Genomic DNA, 18,127 nt, shown 5'->3' with positions numbered 1-18,127 from the left:
TCCTGGCCAGCCTGGTCCCATTGGTTACTGTGATGTAGGTAGTACTTCTCAGGACTATAGATGTACCATACCTTATCTATCTATCTATCTATCTATCTATCTATCTATCTATCTATCTATCTATCTATCTATCAATGAATGACAGGCTATCACTATATAGCCTCCTGGCCTGCCTGGAATTTGCTGTTGATCAGGATGGCTTTAAACTCACAGAGATCCACATGTCTATTACTCCCAAGTGCTAGGACAAAAGGCATATGCTGCCACACCTGGCTGAGCTCTTTAAAATTTTAACAAATGAAGGAATAATAATATATTTTGATGTTAATAAAACTTGAACACAACCGGGTGTGGTGGCGCACGCCTTTAATCCCAGCACTCCGGAGGCAGAGGCAGGCGAATTTCTGAGTTCGAGGCCAGCCTGGTCTACAGAGTGAGTTCCAGGACAGCCAGGGCTACACAGAGAAACCCTGTCTCGAAAAACCAAAAAAAAAAAAAAAAAAAAAAAAACCTTGAACACAAATATTTTTAATTTTTTCTATTTTTTCCAGAATCAATAGCTGTTACTATCTCAACAGCTATAAAAATATAGTTGTTAAATTACTAATTTTGAATCTGAATGGTCCTTAAGAAGTCCATTTTTTTATATTACTACCTTGCTTGACTGTGTGATATGAGTAGGCTGGGTAATATGCCTAACCTTTCTTTTTAATAAACAGACACACAAGATGTTAAAGAGTTCAAGATGGAGAAAGGTGAGCCCACCTAGTACTGAAACAACCTTTGCAGCATGATCCCACCCTCTCTAATGCAGAGATGGAATGCTGTAAAATACTTTCATCAATTACTCTTCATTAGAAAATTTCATCACCTCGATCCTAATACACTGAAATACACATTTCGTCTATTATCTCAACCCATACCCTCTAAACCACTTGTATGCTCCCCAAAATCCGTTTGTTCTGTGTTCCTAATCAAGTACCTGTTGTGCTTTTAAATTCTAGAACTTTAACCCAGAGGAGAGTATACTGAGGCTCTGTCTGTTCAGTTGCATTAATTGCTGAGTCAACATCCAGTGTTAAACAGGCATACATATAGAAGAGAGTAAATCTTTCATCCTCGAGGAAGGTAAAACTCGACTGGCTTTAGCACATGGACAATTATAATCACAAAATATTTTAGTAATGTTGTCATAACACCTTTGTTTTGGAGAAGTCAAAGGCTTTCATACTGCTTTGGTGCACTGATAAAAAGACATGGGGTGACAGAATTCTCATTTCATCGGCCAGAGTTGATGCAGAAAGGAATTAGGTACTGAAGAAAATGCAAAGCAAGAATCATTTTTTTTTTTTTTTCTGGCTAAGCCTCTTCCATCAGTTATGAGAATACCTCCATTTTAAAGTAGCAAATACCAACGATGGCAAAAATGTAATTTTAGAAAAGCAATTGTTTCAGCAGAATTATGGCATAGTTAAGAGATATCAGAAGGCTCTTAGTGCATCTGATCTTGGCACTTTGCTATTTTCTGTTCTTATGGGGCTAAAGAGTTGTTTTTAATAGTAGCGTTATAATAAACTGACAGTCCTGGCACTCATCTCCATTTTTCTAGACTGCCATTAGGCTCAAATCGATTCTCTAAATAAAGTCTGTCCCAAGAGACACACCAATGCAGGGAAAAGATGAGGTTTGGTTTTGCTTTTTAAACCAACCCGATATCTCACGTTTGTGTTCTAACCATCTGTACCTTTTATTAATCAGAGGCTGGAGCCGCCCAGGCTGACAGACACAGGAGAACAACAATCTTCTCCCACACAAGCCTGGAATGGTAACAGTGTGCGGCTGCCTAAGAAAGAAAAGCCTTTTCTGAGCTGTGGGATGATGTGGGTGTGTGTGTGCCAGGGCGAGGGAGTCATTCCTCTTCTCCATCCAAGGATGCTATTTATTGGAGATCCTGCACATCTTTTTGAAGAAAAAAATTGATTTCTTTCGAGTGGGAGGCAAAAACCCTTTTGATGACAAAGAAGAAAGGGGGGAAAACACATGCAAGATCGAAAGGGGCGCTTTGGAGAGAAATGTTCCACGGTCACAACCTGTTCAGGCTATGAAGACCACACCCTTCAGTCTCCCGTGCCAGCAGTCCCCCGGTGACCACGTCTCCCCCAAAGCCCGCGGAGACATTCTCACTCTCGCTCCACGTGCGAGTCCGGTTCCCCGCTGCCCTCGTTGGAAGCAGCATCGGCCCGGAGGGCTCCCTCGCTCGCACCGGCTCCGGCTGCCTTCTCCGCACCTGACTGAGCTGAGCTTGTGCACGCCACCTCCACGTGCCATCCCGGGGCCGTTACCCGGTACCCAGTTTCCGTCCCTCCCCACCTCCAGCCCCGGCTCCTCCCACCGCGCCCGGGGCGCGCGCCCAGACGCCCCGCCACCTGGCCCGCCCGCTCCGCGCGCCGCCGCTTCCTGTGCCCCGCCCCTCCCTCGGCGGAGAGGCGGAGCCCGGGCGCGAGCGAGCGCGGCGGCGTGGCCAATGGGCGCTCGGCTTACTCTGGCCTCTCCCCCGCGCGGCCGCCAATCGCGGCGGGCGGTGGTGGTAATATTGTGGAGTGGAGTTTGGATGCCGCCGCGGCCGCGGGCTGGAGCGGCGCGGCGGCGGGGGCTGCCGGGGTATTTCGGGAAGGGGGTGTGAGGCGGCGGCGGAGGCGACGGCTGCGTGTGGGAGGTGGCTGAGAGCGAGAGAGGGAGAGACAGAGAGAGAAAGGACGGAAGAAAGAGGGCGGGAGTCCTCGGTGGAGGAGGCGGGACCGGCGGGGCTCTTCGCGGCGGCGGCGGCGGGCGGCCGGGGAGGCGGCGCCGCCCCCTGCCCGCGCTCTCTTCAACGTAGCCGGCCACCTACCCGCCGGGCGCGGGTAGTGGCCGAACGGCGGCGACCGCCATGGCGTTCCTCAAACTCCGCGACCAGGTAGGTGAGGGGCGGCGGGGCGGGATCGCGCCACCGAGGAGCCGGGGGAGGGTGGACCAGCGGCGTGGGCCGCCCGGGTGCCCTGTCGGCGCGGTGGCAGCGAGGGAAGAGGGTGTCCCGGGTCGGGAACCGTGCGGGCCGTCCGCCTGTCAGTGCAGCCCCAGCTCCGAGAAACCCACGTGCCGCCGGGGGATCGCGGCCGCCGCCACAGGGGCGGGTTCCGCGCTCGCCGCCCTCGCGTCCGGCGCGCTGCCGGGTAGGCGCCTCCTCTTTCCTGCCAGGTGAGGCTCGGGCCTAACAGGTGGCTTGGCTGTGCGGAGTCGGAGCGGGGCAGGCGGCGGCCGTGACCTGGGGTCACGACCTTGCCCTCGGGTTCGCTCCGTGGGGCGGTTCACGGTCCACCGCACTGTCTCTGCGGAGAGGTGGTGGCGGTCGAAAGCAAACCCACCGGTGCCGATGGAGTCTGCTGGGGACTGGTTGTTACGGTGCATATTCCCAGACTGGTTTTCTCTTGGCGTATTCTGCACCATCTTGGTTTAGTTTTCTTGACTTAGGAAGAGCTTGTCAAAGAACACCCGAAGTGCTCAGAAGACTGACACTGTGGGCTGGGAAAAATAACTCTGTATCTACCAATGAAATCGCAACTATGTATGAATGAACTTTTGTTACCCTTAAAAAAGGTGAGAAGGTGAATCATAAGACGCTCCCCAGTGTTTGTGTCTTTTAAGGAAAAGGGAAATTAACGTGTGGAATTTACGGAGTCGTGGGAACCTATTAATGCTGAATACCTCTTTTGCCATTTTTCTGAATAGGAGATACTGAACAGATTTGAAGGGAAAGTTACTTGCGTGGATTGAGAAACCAATCAGAAAGTGAGCACAGGCTTAACAAAAACGACAGGGAAAAACTTAATATGTTTTATGTAATTTTCTACCAATTAAAACTTAAGTTTTGAATCTAGCTAATGTCAATTCTTGTTTAAAAAGTGAATATTCTACGTAGGCTGAATGCTGGCTTTATCATTTGGTATCAGCAGAATTTTAGGTGATATTGACAATAGGGCATGATACTTTGAAAAACTGGTTGATAAGTTTGTATTTCAAATTATGTGAATAACTTTACTGTTCATGTTCCACTAGCTACACATCGAATCTTTAAGTTGATTAAAATTAAGAAAACACAGTTTCTTAGTTGTGCTAGACAAAAGCACACTTTTCAAAAGTGCTCACTAGCCACAGGTAGCAAAACCTTTCATTGCACAAAGTTCTGTCAGGAAAAAACAAAAAAATCTGTTAATAACAAGCAGAGTTCAAGCCCAGATCATCTAATTCATATGTAGTTAATACCAAGAAACTCAAGATCTAGATTTTCAACTAATCTTTATTACTCTAGTAACACTTTGTACCTGAATATTTGGTTGTAATCCTTCACTTTTGGAAATGTATTTTGTGATTTGGTCATTGTGTATGTTAGGGATTTGGTAGACTATTAGATGATCTTTATTAAAAAAAACATGAATAAAAAATAAAAAAATAAAAATCTATCTGGGCATGGTGGTGCACGCCTTTAATCCTAGCACTTGGGAGGCAGAGACAGGCGGATTTCTGAGTTCGAGGCCAGCCTGGTCTACAGAGTGAGCTCCAGGACAGCCAGGGCTATACAGAGAAACCCTGTCTCGAAAAAAAAAAACAAAATAAAAAAAAAAATAAAAATCTATTGGCGTCTGTGCATTTGAGTGTTTAATAAGAACAGTTTTGAAGCAGTTGTAACACTGATTAAGTTTTATGTAATATTCTTTAACACACCCAGTGGTGATAGATTTTTAAAGTGTCACCTGTACACTTGAGAATACTTGAGTAAGTTAATGAGATGGCATTGCTGGGGAAGACTTACTGTATTACTAAGTAATTGGCTCATCTAGTTCTTTTGAAAGACAAAGAACTGAGTTTTTCTTAATTTAAAGGGAATTGCACTTGTTTTTAGAAATCAATTTATTGGTATGTTTCAAGACATTAGAAGTGATGATAGAAATGAAGTGGGATTCAATAGTTTAGTGTTTTCCATTTCTAGGGAAAGCATATCAGCTAGACAAAGTAGTTTTTGGAGGAAAGGTGAGAAGACCTGTATATGTACACAGGATTTTAAATCTGGAAGGTAGTTGATATTACTTTTAACTCAACAGCTTTATATACATTCGAGTTAGGAAGTAGTATAATTTTTTTAACCTTGCAAACAATAGTAGAAGGAAGTTAGACATGAGTAAGGATTTTCTTCAACATTTAAATATGAGAATGGTTCTACATGGTAAAGATATAAAGTCAGAGATGAGGAGATGACATAATCACTAAAGAGCTTGCCAACTACATAAGCATGAGGATCTGAGTTTGATTCCTGAAACTCAGTAAACAACCTGGGGCACAATGGTACATGCTTGTGATCTCAGCAGTGGGGAGGCAGAGACAGGTAAATCCCTGTGGCTTCCTAGCTAGCCAGCCTAGCCTGCTTTACTCCTGAGGAATGACACTGGAGATTGGCTTCTGACCTCCACATGCACATATGTACCCACAGGAACACACACACACACACACACACACACACACACACACACACACACACAAGATACATAGTGAAGGCAAATATAAAATCAGTAAGCAAATAAAGGAAATTGTCCTCATTCATTCTGTAATCAGAATATGACAGCATTTACTTTGTGGCAGCATGTAATTAAGCAAATAAGAAAGAATTACTGTATTACTTTCTGCCTATGAGTAGATGAAAATATTTTTTAAATTGTTACTAAAATGAATCTTTTCTGTTGATAACAGCAGATAGGAACTTTTTTCCTGAATTACTTCACTTTGGCTTTGTGTAACAGTGGCAGAATTTTCTCTCCTGAGGTTATCATGGTCTATTTTATCTCCTTAGGTGATGAAAATTACTCATATATAGTTACATTTTAAATCATAAGCATTATGTTCTATTAAGAAAGATTGTTGGTCTTTGTTTAGGTTCCCCATTTGAGAAGCTAGATAGCAACTGACACTTCAGCATATAGAAAATGATGGGGAGTGGTGGAGAGCGGGACCTTAATGTCAGACTTGCTAGTCGCTGCTCATCCCCAAGCCTTTGTAGTTGTGCAGATATGTCTAGTATTTCTGGAATTCTATTTTCCTTTAGGATACCAGAAGTCCACATTGTTGGGGAAAAATCTATTTATGTTAGTAAACTGATAATTACCTGTAACAACAGTGAATACTTGGGTTATAACAGGACTAGTATGAAACTAGTTTCTATCTGCTAATTCTGAGGATTTGGAGAAAAACTCCAGAAATGGTACTCATATTCAACTGAGTATTCTTTAAAAAAAAAGGGGCCACAGTGGTCTCCCTCTCTGCTGTCCCCCCTTCCCTTCTTCCCCTTCCTTCCCTCCCTCCCTCCTTTCCTCCTCTACCCGGTGTGTGTGTGTGTGTGTGTGTGTGTTGTGTATCGTAGCCAGGGATTGGATCTGGGACCTCTACACTACCAACCTGGTCATAAACCTTTTAAAAAATTGAGCTAGAATTTGTATACCATAAAATTTACACTCTTAAAATAAGTGTTTTTTGTTTTGTTTTTTTTTTTTTTTAGTTGTTTTCACAAAACTGTAATCACCACTAATTCTAGAACATTTTTACCACTCCAGAAAACCACATGACAATTAGCAATCATTTTCAACTTTCTCTTGCTTTTTACACCTGGCAATCAACAATCTATTTTTTGTGAATTTGCCTGTTCTGGATATTTAATTTAAATGGAATCATATAGCATATGGCCTTTTATGTCTCATTTGATTTTGCAAAATACTTTGTAAAGGTTTCATTAGTCTGTTGGCTATAACTTTGTGTGTCTCGAATAGGCCTGCTGGATTCAAACCCAAGGGTCTTATGCTAAACAGACACTCATCACTAAGCTGGATTACTAACCATGGCCATAAACTTTTGTAGCATAGTCAAGAGTTTGCAAAATAAAATAAAATAAAATAATAAACATTTAAAAATACTTAGACCATTTTATTTGCACCTGAAGCTTACTTAACATTAGTGTGGAGTCGTGTTTTTCTATTTTTCAGAATTTGTTTATAACTGGAGTTAAAATTTTTTTTGCAGTAATACTAAAGGGTAGTGGGTTTTAGTTTTTAGATTTTTAAATTTTTTTATACTTGCATTTAGTATATAGGTTTCTTAAAATACTGTTATTCTTCCATGTAAAAATGTTAAAATTTTAGGGCCCTATTAGGTACATGATTATGAGATATGATAATTGAAAATATTATATAATGTGTGATGATTAGACCAGTGGTTGGTATCAGCCTTGGCTGTCCCAGAACTTGCTGTATAGACCTACTTGGCCTCAAACTCACAGAGATCTTCCTTTACAGACATCTCCTGAGTAATAGAGTTAAAGCTCACCACCATCTACAGTGTTGGGAGGGGCCAGTTTGAGACAGGGTTTCTCTGGAACCTGGTTTGTAGACCAGGGGCCTTGAACTATATGTGGTTACAATGTATGAATTTTTAAAGAATAGATTTTAAAAATCTACATAAAAATTTAGTAATGAACTTATTTTGTGTAGTACAAATTCTCACTTGCTCAAGGATCTACTGAGAACTGAACATGATTAGGCTTTTCATGAGGAGGGAAAGAAAGAAGAGATAATATTTGTGTAGTAGTTTGACTAAGAAGGACCCCTCGGGCTCATAGATCTGAATACTTAGTAACCATGGAGTAGAGCTGTTTGAAAGGATTACAAGGATTTGGAAGTGTGGCCTTGTTGGAGGATCTGTGTCACTGGGTGTGGGCTTTGACTTTCAAAAGCCCATGCTAGTTCCAATTTATCTTTCTGCTTGTGGGTCAAGATGTAGCTCTCAACCGCTACTCCAGGGGCATGCTCCCCACCATGGCGATGATGGACTAAGCCTCTGAAATTGTAAGCCAGCCTCCGATTAAATGGTTTCTTTTATAAGAATTGCCGTGGTCATGGGGTCTCTTTTTAGCCATAGAACAGAGACTGAAATACTTTGTAATACCTTATAATTATGTTTACAGAATGCATCAAATGCTGCAGAACATTGATAACTCATATATTCAGGTATTCTATGTTAGATTTGTCTGTCTTAGAGAATAAACAGGACAGAAGAAAGAGATAGGTGTAATCTCTGCCCTTAAGGGTAATATTAGCTAAAAGAGGAGAAAAGGCTACATAAATACACATTATGTGAGTTACTTCCAGTGCAAAATGTATAGAAGTTAAAGGAAAACATAAATTATATTAAGTGAAAATATAATGGACAATTGAAAATTTAAAGCTCATTTCTAACAGTGGTTTATAGCTTGTGTCATACAAAGTAATTAATACCTATTGAGTTCCATAAAAGGTGGAGATAGCATGTTTCAGTATTCAGAAAGCATCAGATTATAGTTAGATAGAAACTCTTGGGGCAAGTGAACTATTTTAGGTTCACCAAAAGTATATTTCAATGTCAGAAGCAAATAGTTATGCTTGAAAATATCAAGAGAAAAATGGCATGGTAGGCCAAGAAAGAAGATGCTAGGATAACGAGGAGACAGTCTCATTAAGTGTAATTGTAAAGGATGGCCAAGTTATCAGTGACTGTGTTATGAGTACTTTGAATATTCGGCTGAGAATTTAGACAGCAATAGCTGAGCCTTCTTCAAATAAAGTCAGATTTCAGTAAGCTTGCCCATGTGTGTATGTACATAGTTTTTGAACTTTACTAGATTCTAGAAGGGTCTGGGACACCCAGCCTTTAATCACTACATTTTAAGTTTTAACAGGAATGGACTTGGTGCCTGTAATACCAGCACTTGGAATATAGAAGCAAGTTTTGGAAGGGCATATTATAAAAGGAAGAGAGGCGGATGTCCGAGAACAGTTAGGTAGCTGGTGCTATAACTTGGACAATGTACATAAAATATTTTATGAGAAACTGAAAACTTTAAATATGAAAGCAGAAGTAGAGTGGGAGTGAGAACATTTTTTTCATTTTGATATTTTCATTAGCATGTAATACATTTTATTGTGGCCTTTTTCATAAATGCATATAAAGCACTTTGACTGTATTCAACTCCTCCCATTGCTGTCTCGTCATACCCTGCTGATCCTCTTGCTTTTCCTATGTACTTAAATATCTTTTTTGGATTTCTTTTTCCCCATCTAGATTCTACATGTAAGAAAAAAACACGGTATTAATTTTTCTGAGTCTGGGTTATTTTGCATAGCATGATGCTTTCTATTCCCTTCTATAACGTAGCTAATGTGCTGTGATAAACATGAATATTTATCTATCTCTTTTGTGTGCTGACTCTACTTCCTTTGAACACATACTTGGAAAGTATATGTTGGAAAGTAAATTATATGTTAACTATTTTTGAGTAACCTCCATATTGTATTGCATGGTAGCTGGATTAATTTATATTCACAACAGTGGTTTACAGTAGTGATCTTTCAGCCACATACTGGCCAGGTTTTTGTTGTTGTTGTTTGTTGTTGTTGTTTTTCTTTATGATAGCCATTCTGACTGGTTAAGATAGAATTTTACTATAGGGACTTCACTTCCCAGGTGACCAAAGATGTAGCTGAACCAATTTAAACTTTTACTCGTCTAGCTTATGAATGAATGAGTCTCGGGCTATGGTTATTTTATTTGGCTTTGGACAGTTACTTGGGTGGGGGGGGGCGGGTTGTTAGCACCAGGATACTGCAAGCCCCGCCTAGCCATGTGACCCTTGACCTGCGTTGCCAGGACACCGACCTTCTATCCTACAATCCACTTGGCTCAATTCCCGCCCTCACTGGTGTGATGTCATTTTCTGTATAAGAGAGGAAGCCAACCCCTCCCCTCTCTCTTCTTCTCTCCCCCCTCTTTCTCTCTCTCTCCTCTTCTCTACCCTTCTACCCGCTTCGCTGCTCCCCCACTCCCGCATAATAAACCTCTCCCACGTGGAACACCTTGGCCTGGTCTGCTGCCTGGTTTATCTGCCCAAAATATAAAACGGGTAACCCCTAATCTACTTTTCTAACTGCTGGCCTGGCTGCCTCCCCAGCAGCGTGCCCCAGATACTTGCTGTTTCTCCTGGCCATGTGCTCATGGTTCACCTCCTCCCATGGTGGCTTCCTCCTCTCACTGCTACATCCTTCTTCCTTCCCTTCTCCGAAACCCCCAGCCAGGTAACTCAAAACCCACCTACCTCTAATCCCTCCAGTAATTGGCTGTAGCAGTTTTTATTTAGGCAATAGTTTTAAATTAAGGAGCAAGGTTTGCACAACGAAAGCTGGTAAATGTTAGAATTTAGTCTTGGGCAACTAGACTTTTGGGTACAGACAAAAACTCAACACAAAGATATTGACCATTTTTTCCCACTTATTTATTGGCCATTCCTGCTTCTTTGAGAACTGTCTGTTTTGTTCATTTGCACATTTATTGATAATATATGTGTGTGTGTACATATATTTCATTTTATATTCTGGATATTAACCATCCATTAGGTAGACTGCATGGATTTTTCCTATTGTGTAGACTGTCTCTTCATTCTGGTAATGCTTTCATTTTTTAAAAAAGTAGTTATGTATCTTCAATATGCCTGGAGCTTTCAGAAACCAGAATTGGATCCTCTGGAACTGGAATTGCAGATAGTAATGAGCCATTGTGTTGGTGCTGGGAATTGAATCTGGTTCTTCTGCAAAAGCAGTACATGTTCTTAACTACTGAGCCATCTTACCAACATTTCCCCCTTGGAGACAGGATTTCTCTAGGTCAGTGGTTCTCAACTTGTGGGTTGTGACCCATTTGAGAGTTGAGTGACCTTTCCATAGGGGTCACTTAGGATTATTGGAAAGCAGATAATTAAGATTCATAACAGTAGCAAAATTACAGTTATGAAATAACAATGAAAATAATTTCATGGTTGGGGGTCACCAACGTGAGGAACTGAATTAAAGGTTTCAGCATTAGGGAGGTTGAGAACCACTGGGGAAGGTAGTCCTTGCTGTTTTGGAGTTAAGAAGACCAGGTTGGCTTTGAACTGCCTCTCTCTGCCTTCCAAGTGCTGGGACAAAAGATGTGTATCACTGCCTATACTTATTTCTTTATCTGCACACAAGCTTTTAAATTTCATGCAATCCCATTTACCAGTTCTTGCTATTATTTCTTGAGCTATTGGAGTCCTGTTTAGAAAGTTGTCTCCTATGCTCCTTTCTTGTAACTGTTTTATTCTAGAAGTTTCTTAAACTAAGGACTTTGAAACATTTTGAATTGATTTTTATACACAAAGTGACTGAGTGGGGTCTAGTTGCAGATATATATATATTCTTAGTATCATTTGTTAAGAGCCTGCCTTTTTGCTAATGTATGCTTTGGCCCCAGTGTTGAGAATCACATGGCGTCAGTTATGTAGGTTTATATCTGGGTCTTTTCTTCTTATCTGTTGGCTTCTGTGTGTTTGAACTCTGCTGCCGTTTGCCTCTCACTTTGCAGTGTAATTTGTCTTCATTACTTTGGTTATTTGTATTTTCATATGAGGTTTTTTTGTTTGTTTGTTTGTTTTTTGTTTTTTCAAGACAGGGTTTCTCTGTATAGCCCTGGCTGGCCTCGAACTCAGAAATCCACCTGCCTCTGCCTCCCAAGTGCTGGGATAAAAGGCGTGCGCCACCACTGCCCGGCTCATATGAGTTTTTTTGATTAAAAAAAATTCCTGAAGAATTTTGATGGGGATTGCTTTAAATCTGCAGATTGCTTGGTATGCGATCATGGGATCATGGTTAGTCTTTTCATCTTCTGTTGCTTCTTTCATTCTCTTCATCATTTATACTTTTCATTGTAGAGATCTAGTTAAGTTTATTATTTTGTTGGTGGTGGTACTTTGCTTTCAGGCTAATGAATGAGGTTTTTTCCTGATTTTTTTCTCTCTAAACATATTCATTATTGATGGGTATAATTTACATTTCTCAGGTGACTACTAATTTTAGTGTTTTGATTTTATATCCTGCTATTTTGTTGAAAGTTCTCTCAGATCTTGAGTTTTCTGGTGGAGTGTTGGGCATCTTTTAAGTATAGACTCATGTCACTTGTAAATATAGTTTACTTTTTTTACTGTTTATGTAATTTTTATTTCTTTTGAGGAGTTTTGTTTTTTTGAGATTAAGGTCTTGCTATCTATCTATCCCTAGCTGGCCTGGACCTCCCAGTATAGATCAGATAGACCCACCTGCCTCTGCTTTCAGAGTGCTGGGGAGAGGGCAGTCCTTCTCAGTCTTGATGCTTTCAGTGTTTCCCCTATCAGTTTCAAGTTGGCAGTAGGTTTTTTTGGTCAGTAGCCCCACTATTTTGAGGTACTTTGTATTGATGATGATTAATTAATAGTGATCTTTGTATTGCAAGCTTCTAACAGCCTTTTATGAACAGATATGAGTTTGTCAAAGGCTTTTTAGGTTTCTTTTAAGATCCATTAATTCCCCCACCCACCTAATTTTGTGTTTGTTACCTTACATTTATTGATTTATGTATGTTGAGCTATTTTTACATTCCTGAAAACAGACTTGATCATAATCTCTTAGTGTATTTTTGTTTAGTCTGCAAATATTTTAAGGTGGCTTTTTGTTTGTTTGTTTGTTTGTTTGTTTAATCAAGGAAATTGGTCTGTAGTTGGTTGTTCTTACTGTTTTCTTATATCTGCTGGATTAGTAGATGAGTTTGTAGTGTTCCTTCCCTGTCTGTTTCATAGAACAGATCAAGGAGCATTGATGGTCTTTAAAGATCTGGTAGAGTGCAGCCAGGACTCCATCCGGTCATATGATTTTTCCTTGTTGAGATTTTTTTATTACTGTTGTAATACTTCTTGCTGTTGATCTTTGAAGGTTTTGTTTGTTTGTTTTTACCTTCTTGGATCAATTCTGGTATGTTACACATATCTAGAAATTTATTCTAAAAATTTCAACTTACTGGAACACAAGATTTCAAAATATTCCTAATGATCCTTTGTATATCATTGGTATTCTTTTTAAAAGCTACTCTTTTGGTTTTTCCTTTTATTAATATGGACCATCTATCTTTGCTTAAATAAGGGTTTGTTAATCTTGTTTAAGTTCTCAAAAAGTGAACCTTTTGTTTATATTGGTCCTTTTTATTGTTGCTTTAATCTCCATTTTATTTATCTCCTTTATTTTCTTTCCTTCTAATTTTAGATTTTTGTTTTTCCTAGACTATGTGAAAAATCATTAGGTTATTCTAGTTAGATATTGGGGTTTTTGATATGTGCACTCATTGCTATAAATTTCCCCCTAAAACGGCTTTTGCTGTATCTCACCTGCTTTAATATGTTCTCATTTTTATTGGATTGTAAGACATTTTTAATTTCTCTCAATTTCTTTAAAAATTTGCAGGTTCATTCTCTATATGTTTGTATATTTTCTGTAGTTCCACTTGGTATTGGTTTCATTTTGATTTGGAGAGATAAAAGAAAGTACTTCAATATTTTTTTATTTGCTAATATTTGTTTTTATATCCTAAAATGTAATCAGTTTTGGAGACAGTGTCACGGGCGGGCAAGAGCAGTATGTATGTTGTAACTCTTGAATGGGATATTCTATAGGTGTTACTAAAGCCATATGATATATGGTATAGTTTAACTCAAAAGTTTCTTTGTTGATTTTTTTTTTTGTCTAGATAATCTGTCATGAGAGAGGAATATTAAAGTCACATCTTATATATGTAGACAAGTAGTGTTTGATTGATGAAATTGAGTGCAAATTTTGATGTTTACAGTCATAGCTTGACAAGGAGCTGCCTAATGCTGACTGATTTTCTTGCTTTTACTTTTTAATATACAAATATAACCTATTCCTCCTTACTCTTGGGTTATCTGTTTGCTTGAGATGCATGTGCTGTTAAGGTGATATTCTTGCACACAGTTGGCTTTGGTTTTTTTAACCAAACATATATGTGTTAAACCAAACCCATTTATTTCAATGGAAAGATCTAGGCTATTAAAGGCAGATGCAGAGTTTTTCCTTTTCACTTTAGAGGTTTGCTGGTATATTGAGTTTGATTCTTTTTGGGCTTTTCGAGACAGGGTTTCTCTGTGTAGCCCTGGCTGTCCTGGAACTCACTTTGTAGACCAGGCTGGCCTTGAACTCAGAAATCTGCCTGCCTCTACCTCCCGAGTGCTGGGATTGAAGGCGTGTGCCCGGAGTTTGATTCTTTACTAATTCTCATTTGCTTATTTGTTCGCCTAGTGAGGTTTTCTTTTTTCTTTGAGCTTTAGTGATTTGTCTTTCTGTCTTCTTCTTTGTGTAGTATTGCTGGAAGTATATACACTGCTGTTTTGGTAGTCATTAATTTCTTTGCTTTATGCTCATTGTAGCATTTTTTTTTTTTTTAATTCTTCAGATTTCAAAGATAATTTTGCTAGATAGAAATTGTGGTTAGCAGTCACTTTCAGGATGTATAATAATTAGTACATGCTCTTCTAGCCTTTAGGAATTCTATTGAGCATCTATTATTTTGATAGGTCCATAGTAAAAAAGAACGTACCTTCTGCCTGGAAACTTTCAGCATTTTTTTTTTTTTTTTTGTTGTTGTTGTTGTTGTTGTTGGACTCTGGGCATTTTAAATGTAAGATGATTTGGGAGGATTTCTGGTCACTATTAGGGATTCATAATGTGTCCTATATTTGGATGTTTCTCTTTCCTTAAACCTAAGAGAGTTTTCTGCTATAATTTCTCCTCCTCTCTTCCCTTCCTTTCTTTGGGGATAAGATCTTGCTATATAGCCTAGGCTGATGTAGAACTCACTGTGGTGACCCTCCTGCTTCAGACTCCCAAGTACTGGGAATATAGGCATGTACCATCACACCCAACTTTATAGCTTCCCTCTGTACCAAAGACTTGTATTCTTGATTCTTAAATTATATCCTAGAAATCGTAAGAGTTGTGGTGATGATACATTCCCTACCCTGTTGCCGTCTGAATGTATTCTCAACCTTTTTCATTGGTTCTATTTGATTTATTGAGCTTTTCATTACTAGGGGTTCCCACACCCCAATTATATATGAATTTGCTGAATTCCTTGTCCAAGTCACAAATTGACGTCTTTACATTATTTGTTTACATGAATCCTCTTTGAGGTCATTGATCATTTTAAAAATTGCATGCACACGTGCATGTGTTTGTGTGTGTCCCCAACATTCCAGCCATTTCCCTAGGTTTGAATTTGGTTATTGAAGATTTATTCCATTCTTTTTCAAGTTGTTTTTTCTGCTGTGATTGTGCAGTTATTGGGATGTGTATCTCTTTAGTTTTCTATGTGTCTGTGTTAGTGAGGAACCTTTTCTTGAGGACTCAATTCCCAGGACTCTTCAGAGAAGAAAGCTAATGGTGGCTAAGAGCAGCAATACCCAAGCAAACTAAATATAGAAATACAATAAAAAAATCAATTAAAGACTGCTATATCACTTAATCATAGAAAAAGAAAGAGCAATGTGGAGTAAGCTATGAAATTAAAACTATGAAGGAAGAGTTAATAAAAGAATGAAAAGAGGAGGTTTAAAAATGAAGAAAAGAACAAGAGAGAAAAATTTGATTACAAAGTAAAAAAACAAAAAACAAGGTAAGCGTTATTAGATGAGAGGAAGAAGCTGGAGAGGTGTGTTGGATCAGGGTAGCATGCCCAAGGCTGTGGGGTTTAATCTCAAGGACTGTTAAAAAGAGCAACAATACATAATAAAACAGAAAAAGCTTTGTTTTAAATTGTAAAAAGTACTGAAAGTAATATAAAGAAAAAAGGTAAAAGAAAGAATTAGAGAAGGATTCTCTCTAGCTTCTATAAAACAATCTGCCAGGTCTGGAGGAGGAACAGTTAGTGGTCATTCTTTATTCTCACCACACTGGTTGGTTGGTGCTGTATGCAGGTACTCTAGATCAGCCCCCATGGTTCATTGTTAGCGACTGGGTCTCACTTTAGATGTTTCCCTTCTGTGCTGACTCCAAAGAGCTTTGAGACCTATCAGGTGGCTCCCAAGTTGCTGTGCCTATGGATGATAAACATCTAAATTGAGGGATACCTCCAAGCGCATGTGAGAATGAGGAAAACAGTACTGAGATCCACTTTGGAGAGATCTTAGTTATCCCATCAGTCACAGTGTATATTGGTGACTTCTTAAATGTGGATATCACTTGTTTCATCCTGGACACTGTAATTATGAGTAAAATGAAAATAGAAAAAAGAATCTTAGTTTCAACCAAAATTGTGTTATTGATACAGCCCTTCCATCCACAAATAAACATTTCTTGTGATTCCCAAATTTGTGATTATGGACTTAAGTTTTTATTTAAGCTCAGATCTCTCCAACATTTTCCTGTTTGATCATTTCAGTCCATTACATTCACTCCAGATGTAACACAGTTCATTATTCCTTTGACCGACTGATTTTATTTTGCATCAGATTCTATAGCCAGATTGCAAAGCATACAAGAATGTTGTATTAGTTAGGGTTCTCTAGAGTCACAGAACTTACGTATAGTCTCTATATAGTAAAGGAATTTATTGATGACTTAACAGTCTGCAGTCCAATTCCCAACAATGGTTCAGTAGTAGCTGTGAATGGAAGTCTAAGGATCTAGCAGTTGCTTAGTCCCACACGGCAAGCAGGCAGAAGAGCAAGAGCCAGATTCTCTTCTTCCAATGTCCTTATATGGTCTCCAGCAGAAGGTGTAGCCCAGATTAAAGGTGCGTGCCACCACACCTTTAATCCCAGATGACCTTGAACTCGGAGATCTCCCTGTCTTAATTTTCTGGAATCCATAGCCACTATGCCTCAAGATCTTCATACCAAGATCCAGATCAGAAACTTCTATCTCCCAGCCTCCAGATTAGGGTCACTGGTGAGCCTTCCAATTCTGGATTGTAGTTCATTTCAAATATAGTCAAGTTGACAACCAGGAATAGCCACTACAAATGTACTTGGAGAATTGTTGGCAGGAAATCTGGCCAAGCATTTAGGGGAGGTTGAGACAAGAGGATTGCTGCAGATTCAAAGGCAGTCTGAGCCATGTGTCAGTGACACCTCCCCAGTCCCCCAGTCAGAATGTTAGCATATATGGTTCCTCACATGGAGTATGAGGAAGTGACCAGGCCATAGAGAATCTGTGTTCTAGGGGTTTGGAACTTAATTCTGGATTATCACTGAATTATCCAAAGCAGGCAATATAAGATTTGTATTTTGGATGAATTCTGGAGAATTGATAAAGTACAGGAATTGGTAGGCTGTTAAATTCATTTGAAATAAGGCCAGTAAGATGAATTTTATTTTGGAAATATTGAAGTTGGAACTTGTAAACATTGAAATGTCCTTGAGTAGGCTGTTAAATATGATTTCATAGAAGAGTGTTTGAGGTAGTAATCAGTAAATGAATTTATTTGAGAATGAGAAGGGCTCATGATCAAAGAGACAACAATGGAGAACATAGACTGGGTGGAGGAAAGGGAATTCTGAAAAGCCACAGGAGGTAGGAAAAAGCCTCTAGAGATTGCTTGTCACAGGTCAAAGGGAAAAGACTTTGGCAAGTGGCACCTATATTCTCTTGGGCTTTGTTTAACTTAGGCATAAATTGCTCTGATTAAAGAAACAATGTTTTTAAAGTCTGGAAAATAGAAAAGCTCTATCTAATATGACCTTGGTTGAAAGTAGAGTTTTCCTTCCGCTGCTTTTAGTTTATACAAATAGTTACAGTACCCAAGACAGGGATTACTATTGAGTATCCATCATAATCAAATACATTGTTGTAAGCTTTTCTTAGAATGTGCATTGGGAGAGCCTAGTTAGACCCAGAGACCAAAGATCACTAACACAGTTAACTAATATTTACTGCTTCTTCATGTGTGCATTTGATGGTGGTGGTGGTGGAGGAGGAGGAGATAGGAAATTTAGTCCAAGTGTTGAGTGTTACTTTATTTCCTCCCTTGAATAATCCTATTTCCCATTTGTTGCCAGAACAGCTTTAGAAATGATGGGTTCATATCCAGAACTTCTGTCAGCTTGAGTAGATTTCCAGCTTCCTTAGTCTCTGAGGTGATCATTCATTAACCTGGAGTTTTGGATTTAAGTGTGAAATAAAAA

At 39.6% G+C, this 18,127-nt stretch overlaps 1 protein-coding gene across 2 annotated transcripts in view; it reads left to right on the top strand.

The window, feature by feature from the left end:
• The first annotated feature begins 2,815 nt into the window (after positions 1–2,815).
• Ankrd28 (ankyrin repeat domain 28) overlaps positions 2,816–18,127 on the top strand; it is a 143,606-nt gene continuing 128,294 nt past the window's right edge. For both annotated transcript variants that reach the window (XM_029541391.1, XM_021202875.2), the window contains exon 1: positions 2,816–2,956. Coding sequence is in view for 1 of the 2 variants with exons in the window: in XM_021202875.2 (XP_021058534.1) it covers positions 2,930–2,956 (27 nt within the window). In the remaining variant the exon portion in view is untranslated. The remainder of the gene's footprint in view (positions 2,957–18,127) is intronic.

This window comes from Mus pahari, chromosome 8, assembly GCF_900095145.1.
Source record: "Mus pahari chromosome 8, PAHARI_EIJ_v1.1, whole genome shotgun sequence".
Classification (NCBI taxonomy): domain Eukaryota; kingdom Metazoa; phylum Chordata; class Mammalia; order Rodentia; family Muridae; genus Mus; species Mus pahari.
The sequence above is the reverse complement of the archived record's forward strand: the minus strand, read 5'-3'. Positions and strand labels throughout refer to the sequence as shown.